The sequence below is a fragment of the Doryrhamphus excisus genome, linkage group LG4 (genome assembly GCF_037039965.1).
Source record: "Doryrhamphus excisus strain RoL-2023G ecotype Guam linkage group LG4, RoL_Dexc_Guam_v1.1, whole genome shotgun sequence".
In the NCBI taxonomy this organism is placed as follows: Eukaryota; Metazoa; Chordata; class Actinopteri; order Syngnathiformes; family Syngnathidae; genus Doryrhamphus; species Doryrhamphus excisus.
In genome coordinates, this window is record NC_136360.1 from 13,705,381 (window position 1) to 13,732,167 (window position 26,787).

Below are 26,787 nucleotides of genomic sequence, written 5' to 3' on the forward strand. Positions count from 1 at the left end.
CACGGGGAGAACACACAGAGATGGCCGAGAGTGGAATCGAACTCTCCTAGCTGTGTGGCCTGCATGCTAACCACTTTTTTCACCGTGCAGCCAGTTTTATTATACATTTGAAGGAAAAAAAGTAGTATTCAGCTCGGAGACCAGGGTTCAATTCCACCCTCGGCCATCTCTGTGTGGAGTTTGCATGTTCTCCCCGTGCATGCGTGGGTTTTCTCCGGGTACTCCGGTTTCCTCCCACATTCCCAAAACATGCTAGGTTAATTGGCCACTCCAAATTGTCCATAGGTATGAATGTGAGTGTTTGTCTATATCTGCCCTGTGATTGGCTGGCCACCAGTCCAGGGTGTACCCCGCCTCTCGCCCGAAGACAGCTGGGATAGGCTCCAGCAACCCCCGTGACCCTCGTGAGGAAAAGCGGTAGAAAATGAATGAATGAAGTTGTCATTTTGGAAATTAGGTACAATATTATGGCAAAGAGCAAAGAGGGAAAAGAGCAAAGCGCAAAATGTATATATATAATGGAAAAAGTTTGGACACTGTGATAAAACAATGACAGGTAGCCAGCCCGGGACACATTGTTTTCTAATAATACCAATGATCTGGCTTGGTGAGATCTTCCAGCTTGTAATGTTCCACGTGTAAAGACTGGAATAACACTGCCGCTCAGTGGTGGGACCATCTCTCTCTCTCTCTCCTTCTCCCTCTCTCTCTGCTTTTGCACCACAGCTGAACTCGGCAGGATCACTGGAGCTTTCACGCCGCGGGGAAAACAAGTTTGCACGCTCCGATGTGGGGCGCAGGGAAGAAACGTTGGGGGCAAAGGCTGGTCTGAAGTGCAAGCTACACCATCAACACCCTAACCCACCCCAACCCACCCCTCCTCCCATCTGCTGTGATGATTTAAGCAATGCATTATTACTCGGCTAATGTCTTTTACTTTTGAAAGCTTAAGCTGCCAGCTTTCAGCCTCAGGGACATCATCAACATTTCAGAAGTGCTCTGATTTGATTTCTTATTGTCTGTGATGTGACGCACGCTTTCTTCAAGCACGTCGAAGCCGACTGAAAGTACACTAAAACCACAACCAGGTCCCTTTATAATGCCTTTTATAGGGCAAGCTAGGAACCTTATGAGGTAACATGTCCGCCGTGTGATGTATCAAAACAATCGGCTAAGAATGAGGGAAAAGTTAAATATATTAACGAAAGCTTCCACATTCGTTTCTTTTTACACTGGTATGACCACCAGGGACTTTAAGTACACCTACAAGTTGGTAAAGGTAAGAAATATACCTTATGTATCTTCAACTCACACAAGTCTGGTCTGTTCATCCTGGGAACCACATTTCCTCATTCTCATTACAAGAACGCGAGATGCGGTCAGGGAGCATCATATAAACGCTTTTATAAGGCGCGCGTATGTGTGTAAATAAACGGGAAGATAAAGAAAAACAAATGGATATTCTTATCAATCATTTTGTAACTTTTAATTCGGACGTATAATAGGGTATGCTAGAAAATACACAGAAAACAATTCAACTTACCTCAAATTACGTGATGTCTTTGAGCACAGCCCCTCATTGCTCAACAACACGTTTAAAGTGTGGGTCCAACTTTATTAAAGAGACTTGGGTTATTTTTTGGTATCTTTTAGCTTGATTGACATTTTCAGTTCATTTGGAGTTGTTTATACATAGAAATATATATCATCCTGTCCTATCATTTATCTTTCTCTTCATTAAATACATGGTAATGGTAATGTAATGGTAATAGTTTTATTTCATTTGAACATGCATCAGATTACAATTGAGTGCATCACATAATCAGTTCACAGTTCCACATGTCCAAAAGGAGTAGGAAGAAGCAAAGCTTATTAAATCCTACCCCTCCATCTGGTACTTTACAATCAGTAACTGTTACATTTGTTCACTTCCTGCTTTCCATAATACAGTTTAATTTTTTTTGTTTTTTTATTAATGCACCTCATACCGAAGTACGAGGTGATATGGCCATACAATGACATAATGGGTACCATAATAAGTGTCAATATAGTGATATATATAACACATCATGACTGGTTCAAGACTCTTCATCCTTGTATTTAGCAAACATCAACTGCTTGTATTGTTTCTTGAATTGGCTCATCGTTGTGCATTGTTTGGGGTCCTTACTCAATCCATTCCATAGTTTGATTCCACATACTGAAATGCAATGGCTTTTAAACGTAGTTCAAATTTAGTTCTTCCCTGAGATCATATTTCTCTCTTGTAGAGAAGTATTGGATGACATTTTTAGGTAATTGGTTGCTTTTAGCCTCATGCATTATTTTAGCTGTTTGAAGATGAACAATATCAGCAAGTTTAAGTATTTGTGATTTTAGAAATAAGGAGTTAGTATGTTCTCTGTAGGCGACATTGTGAATTATCCTTACTGACCTTTTTTGCAGTACATTTAGCGAGTGAAGATTGCTTTTATAGTTATTATCCCATATTTCCACACAATAAGTAAGATATGGTAGAACCAGAGAGCAATAAAGAGTGTGGAGTGATTTCTGATTGAGAACAAGTTTTGCTTTGTTCAATACTGAAATATTTCTGGACACCTTATGTTGTATATTTGTAATATGAGGTTTCCAACTCATATTTTCATCTATTGTGATCCCCAGAAATTTATTTTCCTTCACCCTTTCAATGTCCACACCATCTATTTGTATTTGCTGGTGCGTGTTCTTTCTGCTGTTACCAAACAGCATGATTTTAGTTTTACTTAGGTTCAAGGACAATCTATTATCATAAAACAATCTTTTTAGTGTGAGCATTTCTTCTCTGACCTTTCTAATGATTTCGTCTGTACTCCCTCCAGAACAAAAAGCAGTGGTATCATCCGCAAATAATACCAGCTTTAAGTGTTAACATCATTATTTTTTTCAAAAAATAATGTTTTGTTTCTTTAATATTTGGGATTTTTGCTACAAAATGATGTTATTTTTCCTCATAATATGTATTACAAATTGCAAATATTACAACATTATTCTCTTTGTCTATATGTGCCCTGTGATTGGCTGTCCAGGGCGTACCCTGCCTCTGGCCCAAAGACAGCTGGGATAGGCTCCAGCAGCACCGCGACCCTCGTGAGGATAAGATGTAGAAAATGAATGAATGAATGAACAAAATTATTCTTGTAAACTATGGCTTTTCATGTTAAATTACAACTTTTTTGTCTTAATATTTTGACTTTGTCTTGTAAAATTATTGCAGATTTTTCCTTTTTTAGTGTTTTCTTTTTCAGAAAAAACAGTCACAGACCTCAAGTGGCCCCTGTGCTCCTTAACTGAGTCTAAAATATGATGTTGAGTATAAGATATCATATGAATACATATAAAAAGGAGGGAAAAACAGAGGAAAATGGCTCTACTATGACCCATTTCATTGTGTGTCAGGACAAAGTGACAAATCAATGTGTAAGTGATGCTTTGGTTTCGTTTATGTCTACAACCACTTATGTCGATATCAGTCAACCAGTCCAAAGCTCAGCAGAGCGCTGAAAGGTTTGTGCTTTCTCCAGCTCAGCAGGCTTGTGATGAGTTCATGAACCTCCACCCGCGGGTCTAAACGTTATTCATCAGCATGCTGGGGGGGGCGGGGCCATGCAGAGCTGCCACGTCTGCCTCCACCCGACCCAGCCGCTGCACGCATGCGACATATCACCACTGTGTAACCGAGCGGGGTCAAAGAGGGCCGAGCAACATCTGCCTATCTGGTGCATTAGTAAAGGCCTGTGCTGCCATGCGTTGTAAAGATACGCAAACATGCCCTGCGACATCACTGAATTATTCCCACCGCCAACAACAATGGCCTCTGAAAGTCAGCTGATGTCACGGAGGACCCGCTTGCTCGCCACTCTTTAAGTGTGCGACACAAGCACACACACACGGTCCAAGCCCAGTGTCTTACACATGGCAGTGTATGAACCACCATCAAGACGTAATAGATTTAGTAAATAAGAGTACATTTATACTATATACTACACTTATTTATATACTATATGCTATACATTTATACTATACGAGGGGAGGTACTGCAAAGCTGGATGGCGTATGGCATGAATGAGGTCCTGTAGCGTTCACTGTGGGAGCAGAACTGAAGGAGTCTGTTGGACAATGAGTTCTGCTGCCCCTTTATGGGCCGATGGAGTGGGTAAGTTTTTTTTAGGATGGGGTGGAGTCACAAAGACCTCCAACTATTTGGCTTTGCGGATCAGTTTGTCAATTTTACGTCTTTTATAATAAGTAAATAAAATAAATAAGTGTAAATAACATAACGGATGTAATATACATAAAATAATAAATAAATAAAAAAAGTGTAAATAACATAAAGGATATAATATACATAAAAGAATAAATAAATAAAATAAATACGTGTAAATAACAAAGGATATAATATATATAAAAGAATAAATAAATTAAATAAATAAATGTAAATAACATAAAGGATATAATATACATAAAAGAAAATGTAACATTGCACAGTGGTTAGTGGTTAGCACCAGGGTTTAACAATCATTTTATGTATTTTATAATAAACAAAAAAACATTCAAAATTCTAACAAATTAGTATTTTTTTTTTTTTTCCATTTTTTCCATTTTCCTCCGCTTATCCGGGTCCAGGTTGCGGGGGCAGCTGTCTCAGTAGGGAAGCCCAGACTTCCCGGTCCCCGGCCACCTCCTCGAGCTCCACCAGATTTTTTTTGTCAATAAAGTTAAATTAATTCTTGGCAACAGTGGCAAAAATATTACTTAAAAGGCTTCATGCCGAACACAGCTTGACCCTGGAACAGATGATTTCTATTTCCCCTTCATTTCTATGGGAGTGTTGAAGGTTTGAGGAGCAAAAGCAGACAATGAAGAAAAGCATAGAACTTCCAAAGCGTGTCTGGAAGTCCACAGCAGGGGATGCAACTCATGCAACATTATATAATGGTAATCATGGACTGTGTACAACAATGGCAAACATATGCGTCCCCTTCAGCAAGCCATTAAAAGGTTCCACATGTAATGCCGGCATGTTTTATTCAATCTGTTATTAATTCATGATCAGGCCCATCAGTCATAAACACGTATGTCCTCGCAGCTCGGCCAAAAAGCGCACGCAGAGGCTGAGACGTCAACCTGAGGTGATAAAAGGCACTGACGCTTATTTGCAGATTGCCTGGCCTAGATACAACATTATGGATTATTCGTATCCTCGCCTCTCATCCTCAAGTGATGCATCATGGGGCCAAAGGCGTCCTCAGTTCACTGGCTTACGTAAAGTATCGGAGCAGCAGGAAGCCACCGCTGTCTGTGTGCTGCCGTCATGCTGACTGAGGCCTTCACGGACTCTCAACTTGGCTGGGAGTCAATTTGGACCCTTTGTCCGCATCATCGCTGTCAAAGATGGACAACTCTGCAAAGATTTCTGCAAAAAGGGTGCAACCGTTAAACCCCCTCAGTGATGCTCATTAGACTGATGTGTTTGGAAATGATCCGTTCCTGGGTCAAACGGCCAGCATCATGTCACCTTTTATTTGGTGGACAGGTAATCATTTCGATCACATTGTTTATTTTTTTGTGGTTTTGCATTATTTTTATTTCAGTGGCGAAATAATAATAATAATAATAATAATAATAATAATTAATAAAATAATTAATAAAAATATAATAATAATTAATTGGCGACTCCAAATTGTCCATAGGTATGAATGTGAGTATGAATGGTTGTTTGTCTATATGTGCCCTGTGATTGGCTGGCCACCAGTCCCGGATGTACCCTGCCTCTCGCCGGGAGACAGCTGGGATAGGCTCCAGCACCTTTGAGTTTTGCACCAGTGGGCCGCGAGGGTCGTGGGACTGTGTAGTAGGTTATCAACTGAAGACAACAGAGGTAGGCCAGCCGCTATGCTACAGTATATTATCCATGAGACGCTCAGTTACGGTGCAGGTTCCGACCAGATGGTGGCGGTAATGTGTCAGTCAGTTGTTTGTTTTCTTTTCTTTCAAAATTGACCCAAACACAATAGATGTTTCTTTAGTGATTAATACTAAAATGAGAAAATAAATAAAACTAATTGATTTAAGAGACATGTTCTATAGCCCTCAGTAATAGCCAGGTATCAAAAGAACCTTCAATTTATTAATATGATTCTTTAGAGGTTCATTTGACCATTTTTGGAAATTGAAATGGATGGGTATAGTGACAAAAAAAGACCTGCATGCCCAAACCAAAAGTATTAAAACCAACATTTTCATGGATGAGGAAGCCTAAGAAGGTAACCAAGACATGAGAAGCAAATTTGATGGTAAGTTATTGTTTTTAGTGTATTTTATAGCTGATTTAATACATGGGTCAAAACCGACCCGGTAACATAAGAGATGATAGCAGAAAGCTAACAAAAGAGGAAGGTTTAACAAGATGTAATCCTGTATTGTTGTTAGAATATGCTTCATGTCTATTTGAATATGTTTTATTTTCTATGTTTCAGTTTTACAGTGGCTTCCTCTGGAGGCAATCAATACACGACCCAACGTACAACCTTGTGTACAACCTCAGTATAAGAATTCAGTTGGGGCAGAAATGGTGCTCACCACTAATGAATGATAATGGAACAGATGGAACCAGAGTCACGGTGTAGCCTTTAGCCTGGTCGTCAGACTCGCACTACACCTGTGTTCCTTCCACCTGCTCCTAAAGTGTTACAAATGGGTGTGTTTTCCCACAAATCAACGAGAAATCTGCAAATGCAGAATGGCGACTATGCAAGGATCAACTGTATTGGAAGTCATGATGAATAAAAAACTAGCTTGAGGCGGTGTATCGTACGTAATTCTTAAATAAAGCCAGTACAATCCATCTTTTTTTTCCCCACTTGTTGACAAAAGCAAGTTTGCGGCGTCAGCTGCTGCTTTCAAGTCTTCCTGGCGACAAAGCGATGGCCGAGCACACGATGTGAGGGGGAGGGAGCGTGCCGTGCGTCTTTGGGAGTCGCTAAGCAGCCACGCGGAATGAAAACCTTCACAAATTTGCCAACATTTCTTTGACAGCTGCACATTACAGCTGGATTGGGTTCCAAGGTCCAACGAGGCGTTTGAGAGCTCCCTGCCAGCGTGAGAAATAGCGGCCTGGCTGCGTGCGCCGTGTCACAAAGCGTTAGCTTACGTGCTGATTGACGCCTCAATGGCGCTGCTATTTTTCCAGGATTTGGGGGAGGAAAGATCTTATTTGCTTTGTGTGATGTTTTATTGTCACGTGGTACAGTAATCACCATTGAGTGATATTTTCGGAGATGTCAAGGCAGGGATCTGAGATCCACGATTCTTCATGTCCACATTGTTCTCATCTGGACACGTGTCACGTCTTCTCCGACGTTTCCTGACACTTAAATGCAAGCTGTCGTGAAAGATTCCCATCCGCATCCTTAAACTGTCATTAAATAAGGCAACACCCTTTTTTGTAGATAAGCTCTCTGTTGTTTAGAGGAAACAATTTTTTTGCACATCGTGCAGAAAAAGTGCTCATGCCAACAAAACACATGTTAATCTGTGAAAAATAACATTGAAAGGCATGTTTTTCTATGTTAAATGCATTCTCCGATGTTGAAATAGTTACCCTTTTTAGACTTTTTGTAACCAAAAGAAGAGAGGACCCTTATTAGACTTTTTGTAGCCAAAAGAAGAGAGGAAGTGTTTCAACGAGAACCCTTCTACTCGGAAATGCACATGGAATACACTCTTGATCTAAACATCAAGACAAGAATGGCAAGAATTTACATTTTGTACTGTTGGCTCTTAAAGGGCAACTGCACTTTTTGGGGAATGTTGCCCATGATTCACAATCCTTATGTGAAACATCAATCTGCTTAAATGAGGTGGAACCCAATCAGGTGTGCCTAGATGTCCCACCTCCTTTTTCAGGAGAGCACCTGAAAGAGAAAACAAGAGTACAGCATAACATAAACACTGGTAGGCACAGGAAAATGACAGTCAATAGAAGGTATGAGGTAGAAATGTATGCATAATTCTAGCTGTAGTAGGGTTGTAATTCTACCTTGTGGATTTATTGTTGACTTAGTGCTCAGGTAGTTGAGATAATGATGAGTTGTCATGTTGCCATGGTTCATTGCACATGGATTGGTTTCTGTGCAAAAGTGGACCATATACATATTGCACAATACTCAGTGGGTTTGATAGATGGTTTATTTAAATGCCCAAAAAAGGCCAGCATTGTTAGTCCAGTGAACGCCGTCTCCAGGCACTGGGTAAGGTGGAGGCCGGTTTGAGCGATACAACCAGGCTTACGGGCTGTTCCCAACCCACAATCAGAAACCTGTGTGAACGCCACAACACGACAGGCTCTTTGAAGATAGACCCGTCCAGGATGACAACTCCCGCAGCACCTGCGGGACCGGTTTCACCATGCCAATCGTACAGCATGGGAAACACCCAGCTGGAACAATACCCGGATCAGCAGCCCCACAGTGCGTCGACCCGTTTTTTTTTTGCCATTTTCTTTGAAGATTTTTGTTTTGAAATAGTTCTTCAAACATTGCATTTTTGGTTCTGTCAGCCAATATCCTAAGCAAATGATTAATGTGAGGAAAATACAGTTTAGGGCTTAAAAATAAGTTTCTATTGACAGTCAGTGTCTTTAATTCCAGGGATAACAAAAAACAATCCCCTCAAAAACGGGGGACATGAAAAAAATATTGAAAGCAAAATGTTCAAAAACAGTCACAGACCTCTATGAAAATTGAAAACTATGAAAGATTTTCAGTGCTTTTCTGTTTTTGAATATCCGCTTCAGGGATTCATCTAATATTTTCAGTTCAGAAGAAAACCGGTGAATATTTGGCTTGCATCTCTCCTACGAAACTCGGAGGCTAATAAATCACACCATCCGTGACGTCACACCCGGAAGCAGGAAATACTACACCTGTTGCTGTTTGATTGTGTACGACAGAGCAATAAAGTTTGACGTCAAAACTTACGTCCTTGTTTTGTTTAAAAAAACAGCTTTCAATTGACTTTCTTTTTTAAATCACTAAACAATCGTTAAAGAAGAGTTCAATGGCGGAAAAGGCGCAGGTGGGAAATGTGACCGGAGATGACCGCCCGGAGGTGGCGGAGCAGATGCAAGCTGAAGGCGGAAGAAGCCCATCGCAGTTCGGCCAATCGTCCGAGGAACCACCGCTGCCTCTGGATCAGTTTAAACGCAACAAGTTCTTCGTCCTGAGGGTAAATAATGCTGAGGTTTACTTCATGAAAAGTCAGAATGTAGCTAAAGTTACGTTTGAAAGCCAAATGAACAGCACAGAAAACACCTTTTCATACTGATAAGTGATTCATAGTGTAGTACTGTTTGCATGGATGGCTAATAGTAACAACACTCATCTATTTGATCACATTTGTCACATTTGGACTATAATGGTAATGGTTGAATTTATTTTGAACTTGTATACAGGTTACATTGGAATACATCAATAGTACAGGAGCAAGAAGAAGCAAAAATATAACCTTTTACATCAACTTAACCCATATTACAGGGGTGTCCAACCAGACATGCCATGACATATTGACATTAATGATGGGCATTTTATGGAAAATTCGAGAAAAAAATTAAAATAATAACATTGGTCTTCTGTGGTTGGCTGGCGACCAGTCCAGGGTGTACCCTGCTTCTCGCCGGAAGACAGCTGGGATAGGCTCCAGCACCCCTGTGACCCTCGTGAGGATAACCAGTAGAAAATGGATTAATTAAGTTTGGTCTTTTCACCATAAAATATCCACACACCCCGCCACAAATAAAATAATGTGTGGCGAAACACTGAAACTGCAAAGATTTACACGTAGTCAATACGTACATGCTCAGCTTTATTTATTCACTGTCATCAGCAAGCGGCCTCTCGTTGTGTGTGATTTAGTGTGACACCGTGACATGATTGTGTTGTTGTCTGCACACATGCCGGGTGTCCCGTGGGGAAAGACAGTTTAGCGAGTGACACCCGTGTGTTTGTGTCTCCCATCACCCAGCCTGGCACCCTGCATGAAGCCATCAAGGAGGTGAAATCGCTGGTGGATAAACAAGTCGACGGCAACATTCTCGGCGTGTGGCTGCTGGCAGAGTAAGTCGGCAACACACCAAGTCGCATGAGTCCATCTTTCCAATGATCAAATGTGAACAGAAAACCACAAACTCCAAGAACACACCTCAGGGAACACCGTTGAACTGATACGCTGAAAATAGTTTGGACGTTTATCCAGCGGGTGTTTTGTCGGATGTCCACTCATAGGGCGCCTGCTCCAAGCTTTCAGGAAACATTTAACATGCCGGCAGAGTTGGAATGAATTATAAATACACTATTCACATTCAGGTTTGTCCTACATTTGGTTGTCAGAATTGGACGCTTCTGTGGCTGTTCATGCTTAAAGACACGAGTGACCTATTGCTGGACGGTGTGTTTGAGTTTGATTCACTCCATTTGACTGTTTTGCAGTGGTTCAGGAGGTAGAGCGGGTCATCCAGAAACCTGAGGGTTGTCGGTTTGAATCCTTCCTCCTTTATCCTGCTGTGTGCTTGGGCTAGACACAACGCCCACCCTCCAGTACCACCCAAACTGGGTGTTTTATTGCAAAAGTTGTTTTGCAGTATTTGCAAAAGTAAGACATCCCAAGCACATAAATTATGGTTGGGCGATATAACATATATCACAATATTATTGGGATATATCACACGATATGATAAAACCATATCAAATTTAAATTCATTCTTGTATAAAATCTTCAACAAACTGTAATGCCTGTGCTTGTGATATAGGAAGATGTGGTCACCCATGCAATTCCACTATAGAAGATATTTTTATGACACTCTTGTTTACACAGTTAGATGGCAAACGGTGCTTTTATTTTGAAGGGCGGTAGTATGTCATCCCTCATTGTGAAACGCCCCTTACATTAAAGCGATGACCTATGTACCCTGAGCCATGCATGCAACCACACGAGCATGCTAAACGAAGCTACCCTGCTTGTTTAGGTTTACAGTACATCATTTGTACTGGTATAAGTCATTTTCCTATCATTTTCCTATCATTTGAAGACTATATATATATATAACACCCAACCCTAACATAAATAGTATGCTGCTGCACCTTTGGCAGCAATTACATTCTCTAGCTGCAAAGACTCCACATTTTCTTCACCTTTCATGTCCTATAGGTGTCCAAAAACTTTTGTTCTGGGCGTAGCCCAGCTGAGGTTAACTTGTGTCGTTGGCACAGTCAAAGCTCTTTACCCCCAATTTTCCCATGATGCTTCAGTCAAGTGGCTGTCATGCAGGATTTGAGTGTTTCACTCGGAGGCCACTTGAAGAAAGGATTAGCAGCGTTTGTGTGTTTGTTTATTAAAAGGTTTGAAGAAAGACTTTCAAGGCAAAGGGGGGGACACAGTCATTTGCATTGCTGCTTTGAAAGGTGACTTCTCTTAATGAATTTTTCTTTATTTGCTGGCTGCTGTCGGAGGCCTTAGAAACACTCGCATGCATAGTTTATGATCTTTGCCTCAGGCATTTTTGGAAATTGTGAAGCTTTTATAGTACATAATTGAGCAGCTTTCCTATACATGTTTTTTGGATTAACTTGAAGGCAGCTCATGCAGAAACACTAACAGCAAGTATGCTCGCGGCCTCTCTCCACAGAAAAAGTGATTTTGTTTTGCTGCCATTGAAGAGTTTGGTTTTTAAAGGTAAAAAGGGAAAATATCAGACCAAACATCAATCATCTTGCCAGCAGCACTTAACAAAAGGGCCCGGCCAGCTATTTCCGCACACACCAGATTGTTGTTGTCGGTAATCGTCCCTGCTTTGGAATTAATCCAGTAAAAATCCAGTGGAAAGACTGGTGTCTCTGCACCACCATATTTCACCGTACTTATGCCAAAGTCAGTTCAGTTTCAATAGATGACAAACTTCTTATTGGTCTCTGTGCATCTCATTTGCATAACTGGCCATAACACAAACATGAAAAGCAAAACAAATGTGTTTACAAATACAAATGAACTTTCTTGTCGCTTATTTTTGTGAGGGTTTTTAATTTCACAAACAACACTGTGTTGTCTCTGAGTGCTCTTATATTGGGAGCAGGGCTGGCGACAGCAATACGGTTTATAATCATTAATTGAAAGTTGGATTTGTTATTTATAAATAGAAATTGTTTCTAGTTGTGCCATTGAAACCTGTTTATGACCTTCTAAATGCATTTTTTTAACATTACAGCCCTTTAGACATGAAATAACACCCCATTGTCACCTTGATGCTCCTATTGCCCAATACAGCACACACAATAAGAGAAAATAAGACATAAGACTTGTGCTTGTGTATGCAGCTGTAAATGTGTTTTAGTGCTAGGGGAGCTGATTGCAAGGAGGACAAGAAGTGACTTTAGGGGCTCAGCTTGGCGTGGGTTATGGCCACTACAGTAGCCTGTGTTGGGGATTATTGTGCCTGTTGTGAGATCACTCAAACCTGCAATGAAAAGGCTGTTATTCTGGCGATCAAGTCTGGTACTTGTGTGTTTCATTCAACATTACAGTAACATTACTGACACATTACTGTAGGGTAGAATACTATATATCATCACATCGTCTTATAATGCCTTATATTGGTATTTTCGATCATTTAGCCACATTTGTGTGAATAATGAAATCGACATACGTATGTTATTGTAGTCAGCCATATTTATTCCTCCTCTATTTCTTCTTTGTTCTTTTTATTCCACTGAATTTTTTTGTCTGCTATCTCCTCTATTTCCTAACCAATTCAAACAAATCCAACATAAACATTTCAGCTCATTCAGCACAGGTTTGCTACCTATTCAGGCTTTTCAGAATATTATTTCATTTTTTGTGTTGAAAATTTTCCCATTAGAAATGAATGGCCAATTTAAATGCCAACGTTTCAGAGAATGAGGTTTGTGCCCTGAAAGAAATTTGGGATGGGTCAAAATGCTCGGTTTCAAAAAGCGTGGTAAAACTGCCCCTTTGTGATGTCACAGAGGGGCGGACTTATATGTTTCATAGGAGAAGCACAAATCAAAGGAAATAAAGCTGGAATAGGTGCAGATTCTGGAAGATCTAAAAAGGTTTTCTGTGTGGGTTATTGTGTGTAGCTGCTCTATAGGAGACCACAACTCAATAAAAAGGGTCGAAAAATGAGCATTTAAGTAAACCCTTTGTCTATCTATGTCTTCAGGGTGGACCACTGGAACAACGAGAAGGAGCGTCTTGCAATCATCACGGACAACTTCCTTCTGCTCTTCAAGTATGACTTCATCAATTTCAAATGTGAGCAGATCCAGAAGATCCCGCTCAACGTCGTGGATCGAATCTGCTACGGCACCTTTACCTTCCCTGTGAAATACCTACTGCAGTAAGTAATCACTCCTGCCTGATACTTTTATGGCTTTTCCACTCAATGGTACCAATTTGGCTCTATACGCCTCAGTTTGGGGGTTTCGGTTTTCCACGAAAACCACCCCACATTGAACGCTTTATGCACGATGGAGGCACTCAGCGGAGGAACACATTCTTGTCCCTACAGCATTCATTACAATTACATCTACAGTAAATGCATCATGCATCACCGTGTGATGAGCTTAGCATTCTTTGTAAGATGACACCGCGAGTCAAACTGCGTAATGACCACCTGCAATTTCCAGTGGGTTGACAAGCTGGCTGTGAGTTCACATAGAGCTTGTGATTGGCTCCTGCCAGGCCGAGTGGTTAGCGCTCAGGCCACACAGCTGAGTTCAATTCCACCCTCGGCCATCTCTGTTTGCATGTTCTCCCCATGCATACGTGGGTTTTCTCCGGGTACTCCGGCTTCCTCCCGTATTCCAAAAACATGCTAGGTTAATTGGCGACTCCAAATTGTCCATAGGTATGAATGTGAGTGTGAATGGTTATTTGTTTATATGTGCCCTGTGATTGGCTGGCGACCAGTCCAGGGTGTACCCCGCCTCTCGCCCAAGACAGCTCGGATAGGCTCCAGCACCCCTGCGACCCTCATAAGGATAAGCCGTAGAAAATGAATGAATGAATGAATGGCTCCTGCCAAAAGAGCTTTAAAAAGAGCTTCTGTTTCCTCACTGATTTGCAAGCAGTGCAGTATTTAAACGATTTGTAGTAGTTCTGAAATAAAGGAGATATCATGAGATACGTTTTTCACCAGAAATTATGGTAAATGTCTACTACATGGTCACAACTAGGTATATAAAACCATCTTGCAGGTTTTTGGAGGTGTCATGTCTCACATAAGGATTGTGGATGATGAGCAAATCCCCCTCCCCCCCCAAAAAAAAAAATGCAGTTTTAATTTTAACATCACCCTCACAAATGGCAGGTAAGTTCCACACACCAGAAATGTTTGTTTTGGTTTTGTGGCTGCATGCCTGCACCGTGCCAAATAAAGTGGGAGGGGGATGTTGGACAAGACGTGAGAACAAGACATTACACTGCACACAAGGATGGCTACTGGCAGCAGACTGCAATAGTATGAGCCAGAGGCCATTGGTATTGAAAGGCATTTATCGACTTATGCCCATCACGTGCTTTTCCACAGGAATAGTCTAAACTAATCGGTGGCCGATCAGGGAGAGCCTCCCTAGTTTTTGCACGTCTGTGTCAGCGAAGATCATTTTGACGTGACACTTTTTATAAAGGGAATAAACGCATGCAAGGTTCATTTGAGTCCATGTCTCTGCTAATGTGTGTCATTGTTACTAGCTTAGTACGCCCACTTTAAAACTGCTCTTTGTAGGCTTTTAGCAGCTCATTAAAAAATAGAACTCTCTGCCTCGAGAGTTACCAAAATTCCTTCTAATTATCAGCCTGGTGCTCCACTTTGCTTTATAAAAGAAAGAAAATCCCCTTTGCTTCGCTGTTTTGTTCTGCACCCAAACAGTTTTTTTTTAAAAACATTTTGTTCACACCTCATTGTATAATCGTTCAACAAGAAAGGCTTTCATCGATTCTGAAGCTTGTAAGTCGTCAGTATAAAAGTGAAAGTAACTCAGGGCGGCAAAGCGAGGGCCGGGCTTGGAGAGCGTCAACGCCAGGTTAGCAGAGCGTTGTTTTTTCTTCGGGAAGGGTAGGAAGTGCAGAGCTGTCACTTGGAGCTGTCACTGAGCTGATTAGTGGCAAAATTAATGTAGTCCTTTCATCTAAACCTTTTAAAGATGGCTCAGGGGATAGGAAACCAACTAAAACTAATTTGATGAATAAAATGTAATGTGCTGTGAAGAGCTTAGAGAGCGCCGGCTTTTATTTGAGGCTTTATCTGCGCGCATTACGTTGAATTATACATAAAACGGCGGTGAAAGACACGCGGGACAGTGGGGAGACAGATCCATGCCAGAAAAACGAGAGCCTTCGACGTCCCCGCTATTCTGTCTTCTCGCCGTCTTCTTCCCGCTCCCTCAGGAAGTGTCTCCTTTTTGCGGCAAGGTCATTCTGTCTCCGCTCGTTATTTGACGCCGGAGTGATCCGCTGAGCACTTTTTGGGGAGTCTGTAGTCCGCACAAAACTTTCTCACAAAATCCGTGCGAAAACATAGAGTTTTGATGGGGTTTTTTCCATCTAATTCTGTGTGACGCGAGGATGTTAATGTCAAGCTGGGTTTGAGGCCATTGTTTGACATTTGAGGGAACCCTGTGAGCCTGGAATCGGGTTGGAATCTGTCAAAACACGACAGAGACATAACGCAGTGTTTGCCATGCATTTGTTTATTTGTGGCAGACCGCCACAAATGATATAAAAAAACAAGCATACCATTCATATCGATATACTAGACTGGATTTAATGCGGAGGTCTCATGTTTCAAGATGGAGCCGCTCGAGTGCAAGCTAGTTTCGGCAAGTTCGTATGTCCTGTTGCGTTTTTGTGTTTAATAGTGCTTTATTTAGTACTTCTTTATTGTTTTTGTTGCCATACCGACGCCTTAAGCAACTGTGCAGCTATGGATGTTCATCTTGTTACGTTTGTAGCTTGCCGCTTGCTCCATTGTTTACACTCGGGAGCAGCTGATAGCTTTGAGCATCCCTACACTATGCCCAGCGCTTGATATCCCTGCGGAGATACTGTCGAGGGGAGGCTGCATAGCGGGAGTGAAGACAGAGAAAGACGGTATAAAGGTTGCTGGATAAAGATCGTATCAACCATGTTTATTATGCTCACAATATTTTCATTATTAATTATATTATTTTATTCTCGTAACATGCAACTTGCCTCTCAAAAAATTCCAACCTGATTTTGTTTTTTTGTTTCTCATAATAGTACGACTTTTATTTTTGAGTATTAGTGTACATCTTCTTTTCAAAAAATTAAGGATAAGTGAAATAATCTCATACTGTTGCGTTGTTCTCAATATTATGCTATTCTCATATTATGTAATTTTCATAAACTGTTGACCTTTCAACAGATTAGATTGCAACTTTTTTCTTTTAATAGTTTGACTTGTAGATTATTTTACTGTAATTATTTCTAATATGAAATTAACTTTTCTATAACTTACATTGCAAATAGAAAATGTATAATTCAAAAGGTCATTTAGAAATGTAGTAAAATATTTAGTATGATTATTTCCCTTCAAAGCCATGTGAGGCCTCAGGCAGTTCCAGTTTAGTAACAATGTACACGAGACATTCAAAGATTAAAAATGTTTTTAATCCAGTTTGAGACACCCAGAGGAGAAAAGTCAAACCATGAACAGAACTAGACAGCAGTTTTGGCTTTTCCTTGATTTTTTTGACTATTCATGTTTTACACCAAAAGAAAGATGGTGTCGTGTTTCATTGTCTTTCGTCCTTCACCGAAAGCGCTGATGACACACCTTTTAAAGACTTGTACGCATTGAGACGTCTGCACTTTTAGTATGTCTGTGTTGCTGCACCAGAATGGGACACAGACACTTGAGAGTTCATCTGTTCCAGGGTAAAACTGGTGTTTTTATTGACTGCACAGCTACTGAATGGTACAAGAATACAGCAAGTAAAGCTAATCATTGACGTATAGTGAAGACTATGCAGTGCTTACTTACTGAAGAAGTACAAATTTGCCAGCTGACACTTGCTTGTCATTTGACGGCTGGATGTCAGCTTGGACCCTCGGTCATGTTTGAGGGCACACGCCACTTCAAGTCTGTCTTTGGCTTTGTCTCGCTGATGCTGTCATAGACGAGAATGATGATGATGATATGGTCACACAAAGTCTGTCAGGCTTCAACACATTTAGCTTTGTGGCACACGAGGGACAGGAAGTCTTTCTGTAGCGACGTCTACAGTAGAAGATAATGACTAAAAGCAAAGAAAAACGACCAAATAGAGTTGAATTTTACATAGTTTGTTTTTGCATATCTAGTTCTAGTTGTGGTCGGGTGTATTTAAAGTATTTGGACCGCAAGCTAATTGAGAGTGAACTCAACAGCGCCTCTGCTGGTTGCAGCCAAGTAGTGCATTCCCTGTAGCCTCAAACGCTTCCGAACACAATGCACCAACAATCAGTACTTTTAGAAGTGACCAGTTTTACTGTTTAATGAACATTTGACTAGCAGCTTGACAACAAAGACGGTTTACAGGCTTTGTTTGCGGCCCCGGTGCCGCTCACGCAGCCTTAATGATGCCAGTGGAAAGCTGCTGAGGGGGAGTCTGTATTTTTAGTCCTGATGATTTGGTTTTCATCTCTAAATCTCCAGGTGCACAAAAAGCACAGTAGTCTGCATCTGTGTAAAAAATGTCTTTTAAGTGCCTTCTCTCTAAACTGTCTAGACAAACTAATTATCCAGCACATCATTCCTGTTTTGTTTTTTTTTTTTTAATTTTTCTATACTCCCACCCTGTCTGAAAGAACTGGGTGTTGAGCTTTAAAGAGGCCCCAGAAGAGGCAGTTTGAGCATTTGTAAGCTCCCTTTTTACAATAAAGCACCACAGGGAGTTGGACTTCATTTTCCACAATGCCAGTCGCTTCCATTCTGCTTCTGCTGTGAAGGTCAGCCTTGAAATGTGATGTGGCGTTGCACACCTCCGCTAGATGGAGCACTTTATGCATCCAACCGGCAGAGGGCAGTCAGAGCACAATATAATGAAGGTGGTTTCACTGTGCTTTTACCACACATACCGTATACACACACCCACCGTTTCAACTTGGAATATAAATATGCTCTAATAATATGTTTTTGTCTAAATTAAGGTGATTTTTTTGGTTCCTTTTTTCATATCATATAGCCAGTAGCAGGGGGGCAGCCGCTAATTCTGGCTCCCATGGGGGGATCATGTTGCCCTCCCTACTAATAACTAATTTTGTTACAAATGACCTATTTTTTGGGCCCCCTGGCTGTCAAGGGACCTTGGAATTATATGAGTGACTCTTGCTTCAGTAAAAAACGTGAGCCTTTTGAACAACTCGGTCAATACTGAACCAGTTCTACTAACTAGTTAGCTCATGGCGGCCATGTCGTATGCCTCTGCAGTGATCATGCGCAATGTGGCATGAACAAAGTCAATTCTAATTTATTTATACAATTAATAATCACAATTTATTTATTTATAATCACAAAAGAGCCTCAAAGGGCTGAACAAAGAATAAGAGCAGTGTAAAGGTGACTATAGGGGTGTTATTTCATGTCTGCAGAGGTCTAATAATGTTAAAAAGTGCATTTGTGCTTTAAGAAAATATTCTGTTCATTAACATTGAATCCTACTTTGCGGCAATTCACTTATCGCGGTCAGGTCTACAAACAATTAAGAGGGATAAATGAGCGATGACTGTACTATGCAAGTGATATTTAGCAGCTTAGAATTAGATTAGAAAAGATGAGTCAAGTTAGATAAATTCTCTTCATCATTCTTCATAAAATGTAGTGATGAATTCTCCCAGCAGAGGCCAGTGCTGCTCAGAAAAAAACGTCTTGCAGCGCTTTACAATGGCAAGACAAAAGGGCAACACTTGCAAGAGCCTGATAGAGATGAGATTCTTTGCTACCAAGAACTGATTTTTAGGAGCTTTTGCTGCCAGGTGAACATGTTTTCCAAAAGGACTGTGACAAATGGAGTTGCTTTGACCTCAGATTTTGTATTTAAAATTAAAAAACCTACAATACTCCAAAAGCAAGCCAAATAAAACATTTACATTCCCTAAAAACAAAAAATGGAGGGCCAGCAACGGAGCTTTCAGAGGGTATGAATTAGCAACGACCAATAAATATATGATGTTCCTGGCGTACTGATCTAAATTCATTCACCTGACCTGAATAAAGTAGCCATAATTTGGTAGTTTTATCGGAACATGGTCACTGTCTGTTCTTTCTGAACGCCCCTCCACACCCCCAGGCTCTCCCTTTTCATTCAGTGGCGGACAGCAGCGGTGGATGGATGCACCTCTGTGCGGCTGACAGACCTGCGGGCGGTGTGTTGAGCAATCGCAGCACATTTGTTTGTTCGCCGTGAGACAATGTGGGACACTTGCCATGACAGCTGGAGCTCAGAGCAATATTTATCTTGCGTGTTGACTTACTGAGTCCGAAGCGCTTGAAAGCCCACAGAGGAATTTTTCATCACTTGCCCCGAAGCTCGCAATACAGTGTTTCTCTTTGGCGTGTGTGCGTTTTGTGTATGTACACACTAGGGATTAAGTGGAGCGCCACAGGGGAGGTCAGTTAAGGGTGGATTTCCTTACCTTCCTCCTTCAGGTGTTGGATTCTTTGCTTTTTTTTTTTTTTAGAGACATTTAGATGACGTCAGTCTCGACTCAAATGGACAAAGGCCATGTCCTCACCAACACACACATTTTTTTAATAGACATATTCTCCCATGCAATTTGTTGTTGTGTAGCTGCTGTTTTTATCGTCTGACAGCGAGTACCACATAGTAGAAAATGAAAGGATGAAACTTTGCCAATTTGATATTTTGTAAAGAAGTTATATATATGTGAAGAAAAAAACTGCACCTCAGCTTTGCAATATTGGCGAAAAAGCCCAGTAGTATAGGAACTTCATTCTTTGCTCATTTTTCCTATTGTTTCAGCTTTCTTGCTACTAAATTTACTTGTCATAATATTATGACTTTATTTGCATTTTTTTTACTATTCATATAATATTATTTGTGTTATAGCTTATAGCTGAGTTCATACGGTAAGCCATGCATCTCCAGCCAGTAGATCATAAGCTGCCAGTAGCTCCTAAACACTTTTCAATTAGCTCTCTAAAGACTTTATTCTTGTATTATCAAGTCCTATACCCACTATATTAGAAAGTGTTGTTCGCAGTAAAAGTACTTGGGGAGTGTGGGTGTGCCTGGAAGCGGGCCATCTGTGGAATAAATAATTTTTCTGTGCGGGTTATTTTGTGTAGCTGCTCTATTCTAGTCCACAACTCGATACCGAAAAATGGGTGAGGGAGGAGTTATCGTCATAATAATAAAAAAAAACAATAAAGATTATTCATAATGATGTGCTTCCCGTCCGTCTTTTGCGCTCAGAACTTGCATGTCATCGTCAGGTGGTAAAGCGGTGAAGGTATCCTCATCCAGCCCGAGTTGCACACGTAACCACACTGTCATGCTAAACTAAGCTAACCCCGCTAGCTTCCATTCATTCCTCGAGGTTCAGCCAGCCTTCACTGGTGTTTAGTTGTAGAGTTTAGCTCCATTTGAAATATTAAAGAACAAATTATTTTTTTCAAGTCGAAATATATGAGAAACAAACAAAACAAAGTTGTAATTTATGGAAAATTATGTCATAAAAAGTCATAATTAATTCAATACCAAGGACCTGGTTATGTTTAGGTAAACCAAAATGCCCAGTCACAACAACATGTTTATGTTTTGTTTTGTTTTGTTTTGTTTGTACATCTTTTATGTATTTTGTCTAAAGGAGATGTGATGCAACTCCTCATCAATGGACTAGGCTGGAGAGCAATCGTAATGCCATTAAAAATAAACACTAGGTGGCAGAAGTGCACCCATGACAAGAAAAGGAAGCCCTTGCCTGAAAGCAGCAGTTACATTGCATACCACACAAAAAAATATGCATTGTAGCGACATATGAACACACATAGTTCACTTCCAAATCACATTGGTCACTTCCAAATGGGAAAATCCTAAATAGTTCATGGTGTAATATTAGTAAAAAAATTATTTTGATGTAAAATAAAAAAAAATGACTGAATAAGGTAAGAGAAGAAAATTTGCTAGAAGAAAGTTGAAATATTTGGAAACTGAAAGAACCAAAATAGGGAGGAAAGACAAAGAGTGACAGGCATGTTTGTGTTGCTCTACAAAATATCAAAGTTGCATCCTTTCACTTTTCACTATGTGAAAAGATTTGAACACCCCACCTTAGACCCTAAAAATTGTGATTACTCAACCAGATGACCAAGGGTGACAGGTCGGGTGCACCGTGGACTGGTCGAACCTGAGACTTGAGGTCCTTGTCACTCGGTGTATTTTTTAAAATTCTGTCATGGTTTCTAATTTGCTGAAAGCGCCAGAGGCACCGAGTGTCTCTGAGGTGCAGTGAAAGTCCAAAACCCCGGTGCTCTCCCACATAAAGCCAGTGAAGACGTCCAAGGCCTCTGGCTGCAAAAGCCCCGCCCTGCTCTGCCTGTTTGGGCTGGTCTGGCTGCCAGTGATAGCTTACCTGTGGAATTCACAAAGCTCTTTTTTTTAATATACATATATCCCCATTTACACGAGGACCATAGCTCAGTGCACTCACAAAGACCAATGTGTACCCACCTAACCCCCCCGTCCTCACTTTTCTCTGTGGAAATGTAATCAGTCTTTTTAGGCCAGGCTTTGCTTTTGTGCTATCTGTTTTTTTTTTCTTTGCTTCCTCTCTCCCCTTTCTCTCTGCACAACATTTGCACTGGAGGAGGCACAGAATGTTCAAGCGCTTCATTGTCTTTCCTGAAAGCTGTTCTGTAAACACAAGCCCATGGGTGCGCGATGATGCGGCCCCTCCCTGCCCTCCGTGACATACGACGAGCTACGCCGCTATTGTTTAGCCTGCGGGTTTTTCATTTAATCTTGTGCAAGTTTTGTGGTGAAATGCGCACATAGCATGATGATGGGTCATTAAAGAAATGCTGGTGTTTGGGAAATCGCCCACAACCAGTTTGCTAAAAGTGATGTCTACTGTTATAAATAAGCAAAAGATGATTCTGACGATAAGGACTGAATCAAACTTTTTTTTTGTTTGTTTTATATGACTGTTGCCAGTTAAGTCGTAAGTTTCCCAAACATTCATGACTGGACTATAACACAAAGGCGCAACAACAGTTTATATTAATGCTGGCATTTGTGCTTATTTTGCCCATTTCTAGTCCTATGTCCTCAAAAATTACAGTGATAAATATGTCACTAGGCCTGTCATAACACATTTTGCTGGTTTGTAATTGTACTATTAATTATTGCCCGATATTCAATAATTTAGATACTTTTTTTATCTTAAATATAATTAAGATGATCATTCAAAGGTCATTGTGTCATGTCATCATTGTGTCATTTCCCATTTGAGCCACTCGATGGTACTCAAGGGTAGTGTACCTGTATGAGAAACGCCATATTCGCCAAATCGTGGAGCATCACAATTCCTACTCCTGGTCGCAAAAGAATTACACACACCCAGCAACACAATAGGTGGATAAAAAAAAGAAAATACATTGCCAACGTATAATGCAGAATATTAATCATGTGAGCTCTGACCAAGTGCTTTCCAGCTTTTTTCTTACAAAAACTATACAGCAAAACACTCTGGGAAACAGGAAATACTCCCAGTGACACTACATTACAAAGGTTGTCTCTGTTAAGAAAAAAACACTTCAGTGAAACCTTCACACACAGTTAAATAGTGCATTGTTAAACTATCATGGGGTCATATTCGAGCCGTGTAAAATAATGGATATGACAGACTACTTGAGTGAGTTTAGATGCTAGTCATGGGGAATGTGGCATTCGGCTTACAAACTATTGCCTTTGTGCCTTCATTCATATTTGCGTCCGCTTGCTAACTGCCAGCACTCGTGTAACCCCGCTACTGACACAAAGAGGCTTATAGCTTATATTCTCACTCTCTTATGTGTTCATTTCCTATAGTAGAGTCACACAGGCACATGCAGAGTGAACCAGCCATCCATCCGTTGTAGCACAAATGGAGCAGACGTGCATACACTTATATATCAATTTATCCAGGGCTCAACACACAGAAGCATGAGTCTTATTTATGCCTTATTTGTCTTATTTTCACTTACTATATTGAATAATAGGAGTGTACGGGTAATTGTAGGGTTGTTATTTCATGTCTAGAGGGCTCTAATGTTCAATATCTAGAAGTGGTTTTATATGCTCTAGCAACAAAATATTCAATTTATTATTATTAAGGAAATTACAACATCACAACAAATTTACTTACCTTGGTTAGGTCTGGAACCAATTTACAGTGATAAATGAGGGATTTCTGTACTTTGCAAGTAATTACGGGCCTGTGATTTTTCCATCTTTCTATTTTTTTGCCAGTATAGATGTGAAATCGATCATAAATTGTTTTCATTTTGGTCTTAAAAAGTCTTACATTGGACTTTTTGAAACTTACAGAGATGCTGATGGCACCACAACTGCCAGGGAAGAAGAGTTGGGAAGCATGAGGGACCAGCGTTACCTACTTGGGCACTTTGTCGCACTTTGACTGGCCACTTTGTCGCAATCAATCTACCAAAACGGAGGTACCAGTGTACCTTCTAGGTGACTTTTGGGCACTAACATGATAGCTTGTATCGCTCTTCTTAATGAGCAGCCGGCACTGCTGTGTTTTTCCTATCACAGACCTTTCTAGCACACGGCACTTGAGGTAAATACTGTAGCATCTCTCTGAACGAAGCTGCAGTAGAGAGAATTTTGAACTTCCTATGAACCTGCAGCAAAGGTACTGTATTCCTGGCAGGTTTGAAAGTCTTGGATTGTGAGACGTAGTTTGCTTTTGACAGACAAACATAACACAGAGTTGTAAAGCTGTTCAGTGCTTACGTGAGGATGAACAACGGCGGTTCAAAGACTTGGATCTGTGAGCGTTCAGTCATCGGAGGCCTCATCTAGCCGAGAAAAGATGTGACCCCAGGGCTTTTTCATTACAACCTTTGGTATTTCTCCTTAAAATGAGCACAGAAGAAAGAAGAGAATATGACCAAGGCACTGTTGATTATCTTTAAGTCTGCTAAAGCTGAGATCACGCTCGCATAGCATAATGAGTGTGCCCTGGAGACGTTGTGTCCGCTTGTCCCCTGCAGGGAAATCATGTCAAATGATGGGTAAAAAGAAAAAAACAGTATTGGAGTACACATCAGAGAGCTGCTATATATTTTTAAATCTAACTACAAGAGGGACAAACTTGAAAGTTCTCAGGCAGATGAAAGTTTGTGCTTTTCATAATCACTTTAATTAAACTGCTAAAACTATAGGTCATTACAAGTGCTTTGATGACAATTCATTAAAGTATGCAAAGACAAAACGCTGCAACAAAGAAAGTATGTTGAATGGTTGGCATATGTTTTTATCAGGGATCACCAATGCATCGATCAAGATCAACTAAGTTGATCTCTGTCACTTTGCCTTTCTATCAGGAGAATATTCACTGAACATGCCCGTATTCTTTGCTACTCTCTAGTCAAGCATGCCACAAGTCCCAGCCAGGTGTCTAGTCCCCAAAACCTGGATTGAGCGCCCATTAACACTTTGGTGGTGCGTTTGTTCCATAGAACAATGGCATAATTTCAGTCATACAGTCTCTTTGTCTTGGTAGGTTGAGGTGGGCAGAGTTGAAAATAGTAGAAATGAAATGAAATGACGAGATTGCAATATACAATATTGTTGTATTTTTGAAAATATTTTTTCATTATGCTTTTCTTAAAAGTCCTCTCTCACTACATTGCTGTTGGAACATTACTCCCTTTCTGTATAGCAGACTTTAAAAAATCGAAACCCCTGTTTCGTGGTTGAATATGAAACATAAACAAATGCATATACAGCAGCAGCGGATGCTGTTGACAGGTCCGCTCTACGCATGGAACGTGCAAATGAATTGCTATTACATATATTCATCATGCAGAAGAGTGTACTACTCGCGAACCTGGCCACTAGTTGTCAGTAAATGTTACGTTGATGAAAAAATCGCCACCAAGTATGAACGCTAACGTGTGAGTGAATGTAATGTGGCCAATGTTGGTTGGCATTTACCATGTTTAATTTCACCTCACTTGCGTTGCGTAATGTTTTGACCATTACCCCACTGAAATGATGTTATCCTCTGAGACATGGGTGTTCTTCAAATGCCACATGGGGAAGGACACTTTGTCACCGCCTTTTTTGTGTCTTGTCTTGATGTGATCAGACGTGAAGGCGAAGGCTTGCGTGTCTTCTGGGATCGTTTGAGGGAGCCATCCTTCACCTCCTGGTGGAACCCCTTTGCCACCGACCTGCCCTACGTCACCTTCACATCCCACCCTGTGAGGCACCTCAACGACGCCTTCTCTTCCATCTGCAATGTAAGCCAACGCACGCTACGTGTATTGTGAAAAACATGCTTTTCTAGCTTGCAATTATAGGTTTTTATGTAGATGAATACATGCATACAGTACATTTGTCGGCACTTAGATTGAAGATGCGATTGTTGACAAAGACGGAGATATGGCCGTGATATCAAAACGGACACCACTTACTAGTTTTGCCATTAGTTTTTTATTGAATGTTTCTCACTTTCTTAATCAAAATGTACTTTCTTTGGCTCCGTTGGGACTTATTTTGCAGCCGCAATCAAAAGAAACACAGAGACTTGCAGCGTAACTGTTAGTTAGCAAAGAACTACAGAGTCAATCACTGATGACATCATAGATGAGGAGACTTCTGGACTATCGGCCACCTATAATTATTAGCCCGATATCAGCCTAAAAAGTTGACACATTGAAATACAGAGCCTTCATCCCGGCAGTCAACACTCACTGAGACACTTGGTCATGAATGTAAATGAACAAACAGAACAGCGCAAAATATTGTTTGTTCGCAGAAAGTCATCACAAAAGAAATGCTGCTCTTTAACACAGTAGAAAAGCGAGCATTTCAAGAAATGCTGCACACAGTACGACTTGCCTGGGAGACAATACAGAGTGAACGATGATATTCATTCATTCATTCATTCATTTTTTAGGCGAGAGGCAGGGTACACCCTGGACTGGTGGCCAGCCAATCACAGTGCACATATAGACAAACAACCATTCACACTCACATTCATACCTATGGACAATTTGGAGTGGCCAATTAACCTAGTATGTTTTTGGAATGTGGGAGGAAACCGGAGTACCCGGAGAAAACCCTCGCATGCACGGGTAGAACATGCAAACTCCACACAGATGGCCAAGGGTGGAATCGAACTCAGGTCTCTTAGCTGTGTGGCCTGCGCGCTAACCACTCGACCACCGTCCAACCTGAATTATGACATTTTAGAGAAAATTTAAAACCATTGCATTGTTTTGTGACATGGTTGAATGAAAAAAAGTTAGTTTGTCCGGTCATATTCTTTCATTGTACTTTTTTTAAAGGTGAACTGCACTTTTTGGGGAATTTTGCCCATCATTCACAATCGTTATGTGGAACATGAAACGCTCTGGCGGAGCCACAATGGATCCAGTGTGATTCCGGGGTTACTCGTTTGGTTGCACTGTGAGTGAGG

At 40.8% G+C, this 26,787-nt stretch overlaps 1 protein-coding gene across 4 annotated transcripts in view; it reads left to right on the forward strand.

Annotated features, from left to right (window-relative positions):
• The first annotated feature begins 8,948 nt into the window (after positions 1-8,948).
• Positions 8,949-26,787, forward strand: part of tprg1 (tumor protein p63 regulated 1) — a 29,685-nt gene continuing 11,846 nt past the window's right edge. For 3 of the 4 annotated variants that reach the window (XM_058072884.2, XM_058072885.2, XM_058072883.2), the window contains exons 1-4: positions 8,949-9,267; positions 10,063-10,154; positions 13,274-13,450; positions 25,453-25,606. In XM_058072884.2, coding sequence (XP_057928867.2) covers positions 9,100-9,267; positions 10,063-10,154; positions 13,274-13,450; positions 25,453-25,606 — 591 coding nt within the window. In that variant the 5' untranslated portion in view covers positions 8,949-9,099. Of the gene's footprint in view, positions 9,268-10,062; positions 10,155-11,333; positions 11,499-13,273; positions 13,451-25,452; positions 25,607-26,787 lie in introns of those variants that run through there. The other variant, XM_078790245.1, reaches the window with a different exon arrangement.